Below are 16,182 nucleotides of genomic sequence, written 5' to 3'. Positions count from 1 at the left end.
TACCTTCCACCAAAAAAAATATATATATTCTAACCGTATACCATTCAAAATTAAATTTGCAGGCCGGAGGGCTGAAGCTAATTCCACAACATGGGTAGGAGCTGGGGGTGTAAATGAATAATCAAAATATGCTCCTGATTTCGTTCATATTCGTTTAATTATATTCGAATCCATTCGATTACTAATCAAATATGAATATGATATACCCATTTTCTTTTTTTGATACGGGGGCAAAGACCCAAAAACAAACAACAACTCCCGCCACGAATATGATATACCCATTTTCTACTAATTATTATCTGTCCCATAAAATTATCTGATTAAGTTACACATTTGGATTTCTTTTTTTTATTTATAAAATTTTTTACTTGAGATATGTGACTATTTTTTTAGATTTTTTTACTAAAATAAGTATCAAAGTGTTGTATAGTCTTAGTCCCACATCTAGTAAAAATGAGACTTATTATCCCACATCGAAAAGAAGTGAGAGTTTATTGAGAGTTTTAGTCTCAGTTCGAGTAGATGTGGATAAAGATAGGATGGGGAGAGGCTATAAAAGGATGTCTCACTCTCCACATGTAATTCATCCCAAAATCTTCCTCTTATATATTTCTTTATCTATAGTGGAGTTTTCTCTCTTGCCCGTGGTTTTTTTTCTTTTAAGGGTTTTTCACGTAAATTCTTGTATTATTCTTTTCTCTTATTTGCTGATTGTTCTATTAGGTGGGTTTTTCATAACCCAACACAAAGTTTCTAAATTTTTAAATTTCAAGCCTAGCATCACAAATAAAATGACAAATATGTCAACAGATAGTCAAAAACTTGTATTCAATATATATTCATGCCCATTTAGAAGAATCTACTTGAAAAAACAATAATTCGATTATCATTCGAGTCCAACAGAATCCGTCTAAAAATCGATAGGATATTATCTAAATCCGTCCGAATATAATAGAATGCACTATGGGTATTACCACTATCCGATCCAAGTGCGATCCGTTACACCCTTAGTTGGAGCTTTGGACCAAAAGAATTTTGTCTTGGTCATAATTACTCAAACTATACTTGTAGCTTAAGGCTGCAACAGGCCAAGCTAGGTCTAGGTTTTTAATAATCTTGACTCCATAACCTAGCCCTATGGATAAGGGTGTAAATATTGGTACAATACTATATTTCGCTACCAAAACCAAACCATATTGATTCCATACCTACTTTTTCATATTGATACCATGTTGGTACGATACAATTTCAATACAAATTCGGTATCAGAAAACGGTATGAATGTGATACGGTATGGTTTCAATTTGAAAACAATATGAAATATATGACCATGGTATGACATGGAAGAAAGTAAGTATGATAATTCTGTACAAGACCCTGAAATCAGTATCATATCGTATCGAATTCAAAACCCTTTTTATAGTGTACGATGTTATATGATCGAGTTTGGTATCAATATATAATTTCCATACAAGATTGACATACTTACCTATAGGGTTAGCCGGTTAGGCCTAGCTAGGTCAAACGAGTTCGGATCACCTCCTACCAAAGGAGCACATTAGAACAATGTGCTCCCTTGACGGTTTTCAACCACATAAGTGGGCCCATATGGGACTTATTGAGGTTCTCAATTCTCATTATTTTTAATATTTACAGGTAAGCCCCATGCACTTGTATGTGGTTAAAAAGCAGGATATTGTTTTTCCCTAACGAGAAAGTGATCTAGACTCAGATCAAACACGCAACTAGATCTTGTTTCCAACAACAAAATAATAAAACAATTGACTTATTCCATGTTGTTTCTCTGCATTTACCAAAAATTTTAGGTGATAAGGTCATTGTAAGCTGAGCCAGGTCATGCAGTTCATTGTGTCCATAAGCTAAGAGTAGAATCTTAAGTTCAAACCCTCTTAAAGCTCTGGACGAGCAAGAGTGAGTTCAGACCATTAGATTCAAATTTATATATCTATTGCAAATATTGGAAGAGTTCAATGCTCTCTTCATAATGGAACTTGGGAAATGGTTCCTTCTTCAACCTCTCAACACATTTTGGATTGCAAATGGATTTCAGGTCAAAAGGAAACTTGACGGGTCTATTGAGCGATACAAAGCTCACCTAGTTGCTAAAGGATTCCATCAAAGACCAGGTTATGACTTTAATGATATCTTTCGTCCGGTTGTCAAGCATACTCAATCAGGGTTGTCTTGTCCTTGGCAGTCACTAACAAATGGCCTATTTGGCAACTTGATGCTTCAAATACTTTTTTGCTTAGTGATCTTCACGAGGATGTCCTCATGACTCGACTGCTTGGGTATGTTGATCCTCAACTTCCAACTCATGTATGTCACCTTAGAAAATCTCTCTATGATCTTAAACAAGTTCCATGAGTATGGTTTCATAGGTTGAGCTCGTTTGGTAGTCTCTCAAGGCTTTGTTGGCTGCAAAATCAACCCTTATTCATTTATTGATCTTCTACTGTGGTGATCTATTTTTTGATATATGCGGATGAATTGTATCTCTTGGTGTTCTAGGAAACAATGGACTATTTTCTTGTTTTTCGACCAAAGTTGAGTATTGTGCCATAGCTGCTACAGCTGCAAAGCTTCTTTGGTTGCTGTCTCTTCTTGGTGAGCTTGGGTTGTTTTTTTTTTTTCTTTTTTTTGAGTCTCCTACATAATGTACTTACCTTAATTATGTGTATAAATAGGCTGTACATCTTATTCATTGATTATTGGAGATCATACTTTATGTCTACACCACATAATTGTTAGGTTCTCTTAAAGCTTTTAACAATTAAAAGTTTGCAGTTGATCTTGGTGTGATGCTTTAATGGCTACGCGCGTTAAGCATTTCATCAATGACTTAACTCTTAAATTAGTTGATGTCTTTAATTTCTATCTTGAGTGACCTCTTTTACTTTATCAATCAAAAGATTGATTGAGAAAATGCTTATCTTTTACTTTTGAGGTCATTAATACTAAACCATTTGATAATTTCAATTAATCATATCTTGTAAGTGAAGTTTTCTTGAGAAAGAGAACATAGTTAGAGTGATTGTATCAACACTAATCCCATCAGAAGCCCTCTTAAGCCGAATTAGAGCCTTCAAACATGTGAAATCATTTGTGGGTTAGGGAGAAGATCAAGAACCACTTTTTCATTGTGAAATCATTTCAAAATATTAAGTGCATATATACCATACATTTGATGTTTTAAAACAATTACTAACATACTTTTATGTGCCTGTAGGGTTCAGATTGAGCTAATTTAGTATGAGATAGATTAAAGTGCTTATCCAACCAAATATTAGGTAGTCGGTCAATATATCAAAAGCTCGACAATTGATGGAACGAATTGAGTTATTTAACATATTCTATACTAAACTGACTCAATCTAATGTTTATATATTAAAACAAACCCCATCAGACACATAACACATAAGGGTGTCAATTGTGTATCAATACCATTTTACTATACTGAACAACACTGTTTTCAAATTCGGTACGGTATGTATTGAAACCATTTTTTGGAATTCGGTATGGTACGATTTTAGTTTTAGATAGCATATCGTCGGTATATACCAAATTACCGTACACGAAAACTGTTCTGTATATCGAATTATTGTATCAAATTTGACACCCTTATATCTAGGTTGGATTGGACCTAATTTAAGGTTCAGTCCATCTTGACATTACTCCTAGGTTGGACCAATAATTAAGAGGAAAAAAAAATAAACTTCAAATTAAAAAAGCTTAGATTGAAAGTGTACTCTACCAAGAATATAAGTATATTGTTGTTCTTCTTCTTATTGTAAATCTAAACAATTAAAATATTAATTAGAAGACCATATTACTCAACCAATACCATATCTTCTTCTTCATATTGTAAATCTGAACAGTTAAAATATTAATTAAGAGATCATATTACTCAACCAATACTTTAAACCTCTTAGGCTGTAAGTGAACAAGATAAGAAGAATGAATTTTTTTTATACAAAAGATTATATCGTATGATACGAGGAAAATTGAACCGAACCCATTGAACCGGGTTCACACCCTTCGTTCTGGTTGGACCACGATCAGAACCCACCTTAACCTAATTTAAAACGATCGAGAGGGCACCCCACTTGTGTTACCAGTCACGAACGACCTATGATCGGACGGCCACCTAAAGAGATTGAGAATTCACCCAACGGTTGAGAATTGGAGGTAAAGTCTATATAAACCGGTGATCTACTCACCCCATAGGTATCTGAATCGTTTCCCTACAATTTGTATTCATTTTAGACTCAGCATCTCACTAGAGTATTGTGATCAGTTTAGCGACTGACTTAAGTTTCAAAGATGTCATCCCGACCCCAACGGTCGGGTTGGGGTCGGGCCACGTCTAACCTTGTTTTACAGATTATCTTCACAATCTGGAGGCTTAACATTTTCTGCACACATCACCGTACCATATTGAATTACTGATACCGTACCAAATTATCAATACCATACTGTACCGAATTGACACCCATACACATACTATGCATTCTTATTGTTTTATTTCTTTTTCCCGTATTCTGGCCATTTCTATTTCTCTGTCATTTGGTACTGAAAATTGAATGGGTTTAGCATGGGGAACTTCCAGCTTTTGATGCATTGATGATACAAGAATAATGAATTAACCCACCACTGCGGTCATCCACTATTCCATACATGATTAGTTTAGATGTTTATGAGTTCTTTTTTGGTTTTTCAAGGGTCAACATTGAAGCAAAAAGAAAACTCACCATTGATTTTCCACCCGAACGGATTACAAGGTTGGAACAATGAAGAGCAGCAACATGTTGTGCAAGCATAGTTCTGAAAACCAGCTGAGACTGAAGAGTCTGGATCAGCTACCCGTCTGTGCTCTCCGATGGTTTTACCATCATAAATACAAGGGACCTAGGGGTTGGGTGATGGGGTTTTTTTTAGGAAACTTTTCTTATTATTTTTTACCTGTGGGTCCCACAGGATTTGTGGTGGTAAAGGCGTCGGGGAGCACAGAGTGCCCCTGATAGGGTGATGATCCGGATTCGAGACTGAACCAGGCAACTCACGATTATTTATTACAAGATAGATGCACAACTACGAAGAAGAATACAAGTAAAATACTCGTCACAATAGCCAAAAATTTATCGTGATGTAACTAGATTACGTACACCTAAATGGGAGAAAAAGAGATTTCATTATTTCTAGGAAACATTTTTACGTCCACGCCCTATCTTATAAAATGCTACCATTTGCTTGCTCTTTTTTGGGTTATCCGACAAAAACAACATTCATCAAAAAAACCCAAAAAGCCCAATTCTTGAACAAATAAAATTTTACCATTATACAAGTAATTGACCGAAATTTATTTCAATTACAATTACTGCCAGAGTAACTCTAGTGGCCAGCAAATACAAAACACACTCAAACCCAACACATCTAAAGGGTTTATTTCAAGGCAAAATCAGGTTTTATAGTTTATGAAAAGAAAGGAAAATCCAATAAAACCAAGCCCAAAAACCACTCCTCATTAGGTTCAGCCATGGGTGAACCTGCCCTTCAGTGCTGATCTCAGTATGATAAGCCAACAGGGAAGCCAAAAGAAGGGTTCTTGGAATTGAAGCAAGAACCAGTGCCCCCTGGACATCCCAGATAATTTAATTGGTTCAGAAAAATCATTAGTAATGATATCATATCCAAAACATACTCATTCATATCATGATACAGAGCCCTGAAGTTTTCTAACAAAATTATACTCCATCAGCACTTAGTGTTGGAACATGGAGTATCCACTATCCACCATCTCCATAATTTTATACAATGATCACAGCCTGTGAAAGCAGTTCAGATCCCTGGTTAGCTTTTTCACTATCAGATCTGGGTTTTGCCTTCACTGATCGTGACCTACCTGTGCATTTCAGTTTGCCTCAATATTGGGATGTTCTTACAATATAACATCTGGCATTCTCAATCTTTGAGTCTCCATGCTGAAGCAACTGATTTTGGAAAACTTAAAAAGTTTACAAAACCAACCTCCACTTCATCTCTTCTCCCTTCAAGTCTGCAGTGACCCAACTCCTCCATCTTCATCTCTTTGTTTTAAATTAATGAACACAAAAGCCATTTTTAAAATAAAATCCCCAGATGCAACAATGAAGATTGTGGAAATCCTAATCCTCATTTTTCACTATGTACCTGTAAGAAGAATCCTGAACTGGAAGTTGCTCATGGATCCTCCACAAACATCAAATCCGCAGGAAAAGAAGATACACAGAATTATTAACTAAATCTTTTACTCACTAGAACAAAATCACTCTTTTCACACTTGTGAAGGATTTGATCCAAGTTAATGACACGCCACTTTGAAGATTTCCAAGCCTCAGCTACTTGCTTTGTTAACAACAATGATTGTCCCCCACCAACCTCTTGGGCTAAGATATTTCCCTAAATTTGTGGTGGTAGTGGCTGGAATTCTCATCCATAGTTCCATCACTATCCTACTCCAAGATCTCTCTCCTCCTTAGAATACACTCTTTTAAGTTTCAGACTAGGAGAAGAGCTCTCAGAGAGTTGAAGTAAAAGGGTCTGAAACCTGAAACAATTACAAATCAATTCATCGGTTCAGGTAAACTCAGATTTCAGTTGAAAATTCATCCCTTAAGGCTTAAGGTGATAATTGGTCATTCCCTATAATGAATCCAATAACCCAAGTTACATTGCAGCAGAAGTGCTGAAAAGAAGATACAATGCAAAAACCTTATTTGAATATGGAAAGCAATAACAGAAGAGGCACATGAATTTAATTTTCCAATGAGAACATTTTATCAGAAGAGAAAGCAAAATTAATCAGGTTAAGATGTACAAGAAAACTGTGCAACTAAACTTCTTTGCCTCACCAACTCATGCAGATCATGAACTATCTTAAACACTGAATCTGGTCTAGCCAACTTCAGTGCATTCTGAGACATGACCTTGAGTTCGTATGCTTTTGGACCAAACCATTCAGCAACAATTTTAGCGATCGCTTTTGGTGACTTAGAGAACTTTCCGCATCCATTTTCGACCACATATGGCACATTCCCCACCTCCTGCAGTATAAAATTCAACTCAAAATAGTAAACAACTTGAACAGGAAAATTTCATAGATCGTTCATAAGATTGGCTATACAATGAAACAAAGCTCATTGTTGTCATTCCAACCAAAATTATCCTTATTATCCAGAGAATATGTGCCAGAGCTCCAAGATAGTTCTCAGCTCAATAGCTTATTCTTGTCTTTAAAAAATTATCTAATTGTGCTAAAGTTCTTTGATGATAGTCTGATCTTAATGCTTGATTCTTTTTTCCCTCTCTTGGCATTCAGTTGATTTAAGTTAGGTGAATGTTCACAGATCATGCAAATTTTTATTTTTCTTTCTGAGAACAGGAAGTTTATGTCAGTTAAGAACTGGGTGTGACTTTGTTAGTAAAAGGTTGGCATCATTGAAAATTTGAGTTCCATATAATTTAGAGGTACTACATGTGTATTCATCTCCTCCAACATTTTTTCTGGTTATCTCCAACTGCAACTATGAAAAATGCTACTTATTAAAGTTGTTTCATTAGGGATTAAACAAATTATACACAGGAAAGTTAAAAGATACCATGAACACTGGATCTATCACATATATCATTAGCATTGTCCCACGAAAGACGTGACTTTCTAGGTTGAATGGTACTAAGCTCCTCAATAAGCTCAACATGTTCTTTGCGCAAGGAGCCAGCATATTTTGCTGATAAAGTGGCTTCTCCCCACAACCCTAGCATTCATGTCCAGCTTCTATCTCCCCACCCCCCTCTCACCCCAACAGACCCCTCCAAAAAGAAATGTACAATCCAAAAGAAGCTTTGCTTTTCACTGGTGGTATTGACAACACCAGGGAAGACATAATATCATTGAATGTGGTTTGCTAATGGCTGGCTTCAACGTATCTTATTTGAAGGTGATACAGCCATTGACATCTAATGGAACAGAAAAGTAGGGCAACGTCCTTTAAGATCCATGAACCCATGTTGGCAAATCCTCCTTGCTTTCCAAGCAAAACTGTTCTCATTTGATGCCTAGACAGTGAAATAAGACCAGCAATGATTGGGCAAACACAATCTTATTGTCCAGGATTTGTTTCAGATATGTTACTTTATTGACCACCAGTGTGATGCATTTTCCATGGTTCTATTTTTGGGTTGTAAGACTAGGTCATTCCTGTTGTATCTGCAGTAGCTCTATATCACCAATTATGATTGCAATTAAATTCCTATGCTATTTATCACAAACACCCTAAGGGGGGGAATCAATAGCAAAACCAGCCATTGAAATTGGCTGGACATGTTGTTTCATTGACAATAAGAGAACCTAAGTGGTAGTTACCTGTCCAGCAATGTAATCATTAAGTATTATAGGGAGTCCTCGTATCATAGCTTCTGCAATGGTCCCTGGTCCAGCCTGCCAATATCAGCTCATTAATTCTTTTTGAAAATATCATATTGCAAACCAGAAAGAATATACAAGTATACATGCACCCAGAATATGGTTACCTTCGTAATAATGCAATCACAAGCACCCATGCATTCTTCCATTCTGGTAACAAATCCCTTCACCTGAAAATTTGGGTGAGGAAAGTTCATTCGGAAGAAATAAAGAACAGAAAAAAGTCATTTTAATGAATATATTGAACTAAGATTCTTCATTCTCAATGTCCCTTGTTCCCTTTATGCCTTCACATGCATGTAAAACATCTGGGCCACTCAGAGTGTTATCCCACCCATCTGTAGTGAATTACAAAATTCTGCCACATCTCTACTAGGTCCATGCAAATATTCAACTACATCTAGACTACACAAATAGGATTTATGGTAGCATTAACAAGACTAGAATGTTTTAAGTTCATTGACATACCCTTGCCCATACAGCTCTTCTAGAAAGCATAAAGAAAACTACCTCATAATTGCAATTTGCACATAAAAGCAACTACTCTTGATTCACTCAGTCAACCTCCCTGAAGGCCCTCAACCTTTCCACTTTTTTCCCATGTTAGGATGATCAATCCTAGGATGACCAGGACCAATGCAGCCCACCTTCCATCACTATCTTTTTATTAAAAAAAAAAAAAAAAAAAAAAAAAAAGAAGAAGAAAGATGAAGAAAAAAGCTAGTTACACAACTTTGTGTCTAGGCTCAGTCGACCATAGAAATTTTGGTTCCAAGGTGAGGCCAAGGTGCCATGACATATAATGCCAAGGAACTCAAGACAAAACCATTATTCAGGTGCTTCCATATTATATGTTTGATTCATTTTATAGTTCTTGGCACATTAATACATATTACATAATGGACCCTTGGTTGCCCTTGACATCAAAGCCCAGCCCTGTTGCCTAGATGGCACCTTGAAGACTATTAATTCAACTAAAATGAATTGTGTATAAATTCTGGTTCATTCAATACTTTCCATTTCCTATGTTAAGCTAAATGGATTAGACTGACTAGAATAGCCCAGAACAACTATCACCTTTATTTGCAATTTACAATGTTTTTAATAGGAACGAGGAAACTGAGTTTGAATGTGGAAAACATATAATCAAGGATGCAAATGGAATGTAAGCTTCGGGTGATACCTGAACCGGAATCTTCCAGTCGATTGAAAGCAGTCTGCTAGCAAGTTTTTTATTGCGTCCACAAATAACAAGAACCTGACCTATTGGCTCAGAGGTAGTCTCATCATACAATGCCTCCCCAAGTGCCCGTGCTGTAGCCTCAATTGGACCCATGCCTTCGCCTCCTCCCATTAGTAACACAGCAGGAAGATACTCATCCATTCCCAACTCTCTCCTTAATTCAACCTACTTGTAAAAGAGGAAACTAACAGATTAAATCATGCAGAATGTAACAATCAGACTGGAATCAGTGACATAACATGGAAAGTGTCAAAGAAAACCAATAAGAGGAATAGCATCTATGTATGAAGCAAGAAACAACATTCAGTAAGTCCCATACAAGGAGGTTTACAAAGTCAAAATTAACCCAGTCAAATTGTCTTAATTGCCACATATATGAAAAAAATGGGAATACATCTTCAACATAAAGAACAATAAAGCATAAGACTACGAAAAGGAAAATCCCTCAGAAGTAGCATCAAAGGATCCTAGTTTATATAATTATATATATCGTCATTCCCAAAACGTTTTCTTCTTTTCATGCAAATCTAAGAGGTAAGTTAGTTTCCTTAATCAAACATTGTTGGCATCACATGAATTCCATACGACACATAAGAAAAAAAAATACTAAAGCACTCAAAAATAATGAGAGCCAACCTTAGGTCGAACAGGCTTCACGAATGAAGGTCTCACTGGCAGGCCATAAACTTTGATTTGAGAAGGCTGAAGTCCAGCTTTTAATGCCCTTTTTGCCACCTCTGTTGTTGGGCAATAGCATCTAGTTACAAGTTTATGAAACCTGAACAGCAGCAAAAAGAAAATTCACCTATTAAAATGAATATTAGAGAAGAAAGGAAGAACAACAAGAGGAGATCATACCAGGTAGGATGACAAGTGCTTAAATCAGTGACAACTGTGGTAAATACGATCTTGTCCAGAAGACCCTTTGCCCTCAGTACACGCAGAGGAACATGTTGCATTAGAGGATGAACACTGATGATAATATCAGGCTGGTATTTCATCAGCCCTTTGGCAACCTCTCTGATGAATTTACAAAGGCAAACATTGGAAGTGTTAGCGAGAATCACACAATATTATTAGAGAGAGAGAGAGAGAGAGAGAGAGAGAGAGAGAAGACAGACAGACAGAGACAGAGGTAATGCTTGTGGGGATCACAGATTTCAGAAAGGTTGATGTACAGTTCCAACATATGTAACTAACAACCCATTTGTCTGATACTTTTTCATATTCCAAAAGCTCACTGGACAGGAAAGTCATTGTTTCATACAAATGGATATTTCACTTTTGGAAAGTCTTTGAGAATTCAGGAAGATGTTCCAAAAAGAAAAAAACAACAGAACAAAAAACACAATTAGGGAAATACAGAGAAAACATATAAAAACTAACTTTCAACAAAATTTCTTTGAAAGTTCAAAGTAGGCTCATGGAATAACATATATTTTTCTTTCATACAGCACAGCTTAAGTTCATAATGAACCAAGTCTCTGGACTACCCTGTTCTCTTATGCCCCTTCCAAAACCATCCCTGGTCTCTTCCTTCACTCCATCCAACCATCCTCTGATGGCTCCACCCCTTTTGCTCTCTGTCCCAACATACCTCTGGCCACTGGAATTGCAAAATGGAGTTCCTGCCTGGTTGGGAACTTTCTAGGCCCTCGTCCTGCCCTAAAAGTTGTGCAAGCCTCCCTCACCAAGCAATGAGTAATGCAGGGAGCTCCCCACACTTACATGCTAAGCAACGGAGCCTTCATCTTCAGATTCTCCAATGAAGAAGAAAAACAACGAGCCATTGATGGAGCCCCTTGAGTAGTTAAAACTGTCCCCTATTCCATTAAATAAAAGTGCAAATTGAAATAACGCAAACAAAAAAGGAAGAAACCGCTCCTATAAATAAACTGAAATAATAAATAAATAAACTAAATCAGGAAGGGTTTGGGCTTGGGCTGAGATGGTAACTCTTCTAGTATGTAATTAGGTCTGGGCTAAGGCTAGTAGGAACAGCTTCCATATATCATGCATCAACCTTTGTATCTCTTTCCCCAACTTCTCAATCCTCAAAGATGGTGGTCCTGCAGGCTTTTTCTCCTGCTCTTCTAGAACTCGTCTAGGCTGCCGCTTTCCCTTTATCTCCTCACCCTCGCCCTTGATGTGCTCTCTAGAAATATCCAATTCCACACCAACTGACATCTCATCATTCCCGCCCCCAAGTCTTAAATCCAACTCAATTAGCCTTCGCTGATGACTTAATGCTCTTTTGAAGCTGAACCCTTCTCCCTCCAAACAATGCTATCCTGTTTAAACCATTTTGAAGCTCCGTCAGGTTTTAGAGTAAATCATCAAAGTGCAACCTTTTCTCTTGCGTACCTCGAAGGAACTAAAAGCCAGCCTGCTTCAGATTTCAGATCTTTCCCTTGGCTCTTTCACCATCAAGCACTTGGGTCTCCCCCTCTTGGTTGACTTATCAGTTGTCATCACTGCATTCTATTCTTGGTCATATGAGGAAAAGACGTCAATTGAGGAAAGCAAACTCCTCTCATTCTCATCACACCTGAAGCTCAACAAATCAGTTCACTAGGCCACTCATCAAAGGCATAATCCAGTGAGGTTGTTCACAAGTGAAGGAACAACTGACTTTGTAGGATCAAAGAAGAATTTGGCTGACAGGTTCATCAAGCTTCAAACTATCAAAATTATGCATGAAAAAACTGAAAAGAATGAGCTTAAGGCATGTGACAAAAGTCATGTGGTAGACACCCTGCCTAAGTAAAAGGAAGTCTCTGGAATTTGTCTAAAGGGTAAAAACAAAGTCACCTTGTTTAATACTAACATATATATCTTACTCTCGTTCGATGGTATCATAGTATTTGCTGCAAAGAATGGAGGACACTTGTAAGACTTATATAACAGTATCAAGCCTAATAAACTAGTACTAGAGAAAATAAAAAAGAAGAGAAAAGGAAGAGACAAGGAGTAGACAAGTTCTGTCTAAGGAAAAACAAAATCATTGGTTAGATCCCCACCCCTTTGCTAGCTTTAAATAGTATGAAAAGCTATACACAATAGGAGTTTTCCTAGCTAATTTACTCTGTTGTCACTTGACCTGTCTACCCATCTTGCCTATCTCCATCACCAAGAAAGGATTTGCACCATAAAGTGGTACAGATCTCAAAGAGATTTGGAAATAAAGGTTTGAATCCTTTCCAGTTGATAGTGCTTGCCATGATGAGTGCCAGAGAAATTGGCCTGCAGAAGTTAGAAGCTTCTGTCCTAGTTAGGATAGAAAGTTAAGACCAGCTAAAATACTCAGGCACCGGTAGTTTACATGATCCCATATATATCCTCACAGTAAGTATGGGTCATGCACCCCTTATAACTTGGACAAGTAACACTATAAGTTGAGATAAGAGTGTACGAAGTGAGGCACTTTCAACAAGAAAGACTAATTCTGTATGCATCCATGATTCTAAGATAGGGACAAGGCTGGATAGAAATAGCTAAATATTCAGATGGGAAGGCATAAGAGCCAATTTGTAGGATATGATAGGTACCATTTAGTTACACTAATGAAGAAAGCTTCAAGAAACTGAACTTTCACTCATAATCTATAACATGACTTATCAGATCTAGTGTATATTCAAGTCTGAGAAAACAATAATGGTGTGTCTTACTACTTCTAATGCGCTAAATAATTTCATTTTCTTTGCAAATCTTGGGATTTTTTTTTTTTTTTTGGATCTTGCATATTTTAAAGGTTCTCAAATGTATTTAAGATTTAAGAAACCTTTAGTTCTGTTTAGTTTTTCTTTATCCCCACAAAATGCACTCATGGTTTTTTACCATTCAATGTAATCTCAGCCAACAGGGCAGGATGGATGGCAACTATGTGCTGTTTATTAAGAGAAGCATTTCTCAGTCAATATGGCCATTGGGGAGAAAGCTGGTCAACCAGCTAGCCTAATCAGTCGACCAGCACAGGCCAACTACTAAAACAAATCTTTTGTGGCAGCCACCTCCTTTGAGGTAGTCTAGAACGGCAAGTCCAAGGGAAGCTTTAACTCTATATAGAGGATAAAAATGGTTGGTAAAGGAAATTTGTGAATGCTCTCTAGTTCTACTTACTTTCAAAACACGTTTCTCCTTATTTTGTTCCTTTTCTGTTCCACCAAGCTTTGGAAATATTGGTAAAATTGGTGAGGAATACTCTTGAAGTCTCAATGCATCCCTATGACCGAGTGCAGCAATTACTGGTAGGGTCTTCCTTAGGTTGTTGAACCTTCGCAGTCAATTTGCCAGTCTGATGTACAAACACCATAAGAACAAAACTACAATCTCAAGGAGAGTGACTGGTAGCATGCTTCAGCTCAGCTCATGATAAGAAGAACTCATCAACAAAATGTAGTCAGCTCAAGTTCCTGAATTGGAGCAGTATAAGATACGTTCTATAGCTCAATTCCTTTTTGGTATATATTACTAACATATACTTTGACAATCTCAATGGTCTTCTGAGACAGGGACTTTGAAACAATACAGCAAATTGAGTTGCAGTATAATAATGGGAGCTGGTTCTCCTTCCAGTAAAATCAGTAAACATGGTTTCATTACATTCACAAGAAAACTCCACGAAAGGCCAAGAAAATTCAAACAATAAAGGGAATTGGGGGTAGGGTAGCAATTAGAAGGAAGCAGTGCCTCACCGAGCTATAAATGTTGAAGTTGCAGCAAAGTTGGATTGATGAACAACACGAGGAGCCGACCCATAATATGTCAATTTCCAAAGAGGACCATGTTTCACTAAGAAGTTATAGCTCCTGGGCAATTGGTTGAAGGGCCAAGGCGTATGATCCGTCCACAAATCTGTAACAAATACCTGCGCCGTACACTCTTAACACAAGAACAAGATCATAAAAAGTAGAACAAATTCTAGGGTAATTGAAACGGATTCCGATTAAAATCCGTTGAACTGACCTGATACTCATCTCCATATTCTTCATTAAAGGCAGCTTTAATTGCTTCAGCTGAAGCTCTGTGACCACCACCAGTGTCACTCATCAAAATCAGCACTTTCTTCGGTGTCTCCGCTCCCACACCATTCAAGTTCAGATTTTTCTCGTCAAGAACACGGCAGGCATTTTCTCCCAAACCATTCTCTCCCGAAGAAGCACCAACTGAAGCAAACCCAATTGGGATCCTCTCACAGTGCAATCTAACAGCCTTATTGAAGCTACGCCAAATCCTCTGAATCCTTGAGGCACTTCTGCTCAAACTCAAAGAAGCCACTATCTTGGGCATTTCTTTCTTCTCACCAACGGCATCGAATCCATCAAACCGCAGATTCGAGAAAACTGAAGATTGCCCATTAGAACCCAAGCGCCAAGAAGCAGTTTTAGAATCAAAGAAACACTCCAACTTGGAAAAAACATCGAAAAGCTGGGTGGGTTCTTGAGCTAACCCAGAAGTATGCATTGTTCTTGTTTTGCAGGTGGGATAAGAACTCGGTAATTGTTTAATCCATGGAGTCGTTATATTGGAAAAGCAAAACCCAATTGGAGTACAGCCAAGAAACAAGAGAAAACAAGAACTACAGCGTAATGGGGTTTAACAGTAGAGGGAGTTGAGACGAAATCCTGCGGTGTATTTGAAGCCACAGGGAGATGATTTAGGGGACGAAAAAGATTTCCTTCTCCCAACCCAGCACTCGGATCGCCAATGTGGTCCTTCCACATCGAACCACTCAAATTAATTGGAAAATCAATATGTATGAAAGTATGATTCAACAAGATGAGAGATGTGGGTATTTTAAATTATTAGAATATAGGGCAAACCTAGTGCCAAAAGGCTTTGGAAACTAAGATCCAAGGAGCAATTAAAATATAGATCTATCATTTCACTCAACTAGGTTTCAATGTGAATTAACTTTACAGGTATTTAATGACCAAACTCACTAAATTTGTCAATTGAAAAGATGGAGTCTTGTTCAACTCGAATGCGTTATGACTTTGTTTAGTCATTTTTAACTCTAATCTAATCTACATTGGATCTTGAGTGGGATTTTCAAGATTTTGATGAGAATCTAGTGTAGTGATTCTTTTTTGTTCAAAACTAACATTCAAATCATTGGCATTCATTGAATTATAGATCACTATATCTTCTTGTGAATGTATAGAGGAATGAATCTCTTTCAAAAGATTTTTTTTCCTAGTAGAACTTACAGAGTGTTGATAAATTACTACAAAAATTTCTTCAGTAATATTATACATTTAATAGATGTATGTTCATAAGATTCTTTCACAATAAGACAGATCGTAAGATTAAAATTTTATTTGTATAAATATTGTAGGCTATTTTTATAGTGGTGCTTACAAGTTCAACAGTCCACATTTCGAAGGTAAATTTCTTTATGTTATTAATATCGATGTCATTGTCCTACATAGACATCATTATATCATCTCTCTTTCTC

The 16,182-nt window shown here is 37.1% G+C and overlaps 1 protein-coding gene across 2 annotated transcripts; it reads right to left on the bottom strand.

Annotated features, from left to right (window-relative positions):
* Positions 1-6,757: 6,757 nt before the first annotated feature.
* On the bottom strand, positions 6,758-15,461 carry MGD1 (monogalactosyl diacylglycerol synthase 1). 2 transcript variants are annotated; one of them, XM_089139833.1, is made up of 8 exons: positions 14,691-15,461; positions 14,420-14,592; positions 10,584-10,745; positions 10,362-10,503; positions 9,666-9,890; positions 8,590-8,652; positions 8,423-8,497; positions 6,758-7,103 (listed from the first exon to the last, which is right to left on the bottom strand). In XM_089139833.1, the coding sequence occupies exons 1-8, from the start codon at positions 15,186-15,188 to the stop codon at positions 6,867-6,869; spliced, it is 1,575 nt and encodes a 524-aa protein (XP_088995959.1). In that variant the 5' UTR covers positions 15,189-15,461; the 3' UTR covers positions 6,758-6,866. The 2 variants fall into 2 exon arrangements, with proteins under 2 accessions (XP_088995959.1, XP_088995960.1); XM_089139834.1 differs by having other exon boundaries at positions 7,016-7,103; positions 8,423-8,487.
* Positions 15,462-16,182: the final 721 nt, after the last annotated feature.

This window comes from Hakea prostrata, chromosome 11 (genome assembly GCF_041222555.1).
Source record: "Hakea prostrata isolate BN-2017 chromosome 11, UWA_Hpros_2, whole genome shotgun sequence".
Taxonomy (NCBI): Eukaryota; Viridiplantae; Streptophyta; class Magnoliopsida; order Proteales; family Proteaceae; genus Hakea; species Hakea prostrata.
Note: the sequence above shows the minus strand (reverse complement) of the source record. Positions and strands in the feature narration are given on the sequence as shown.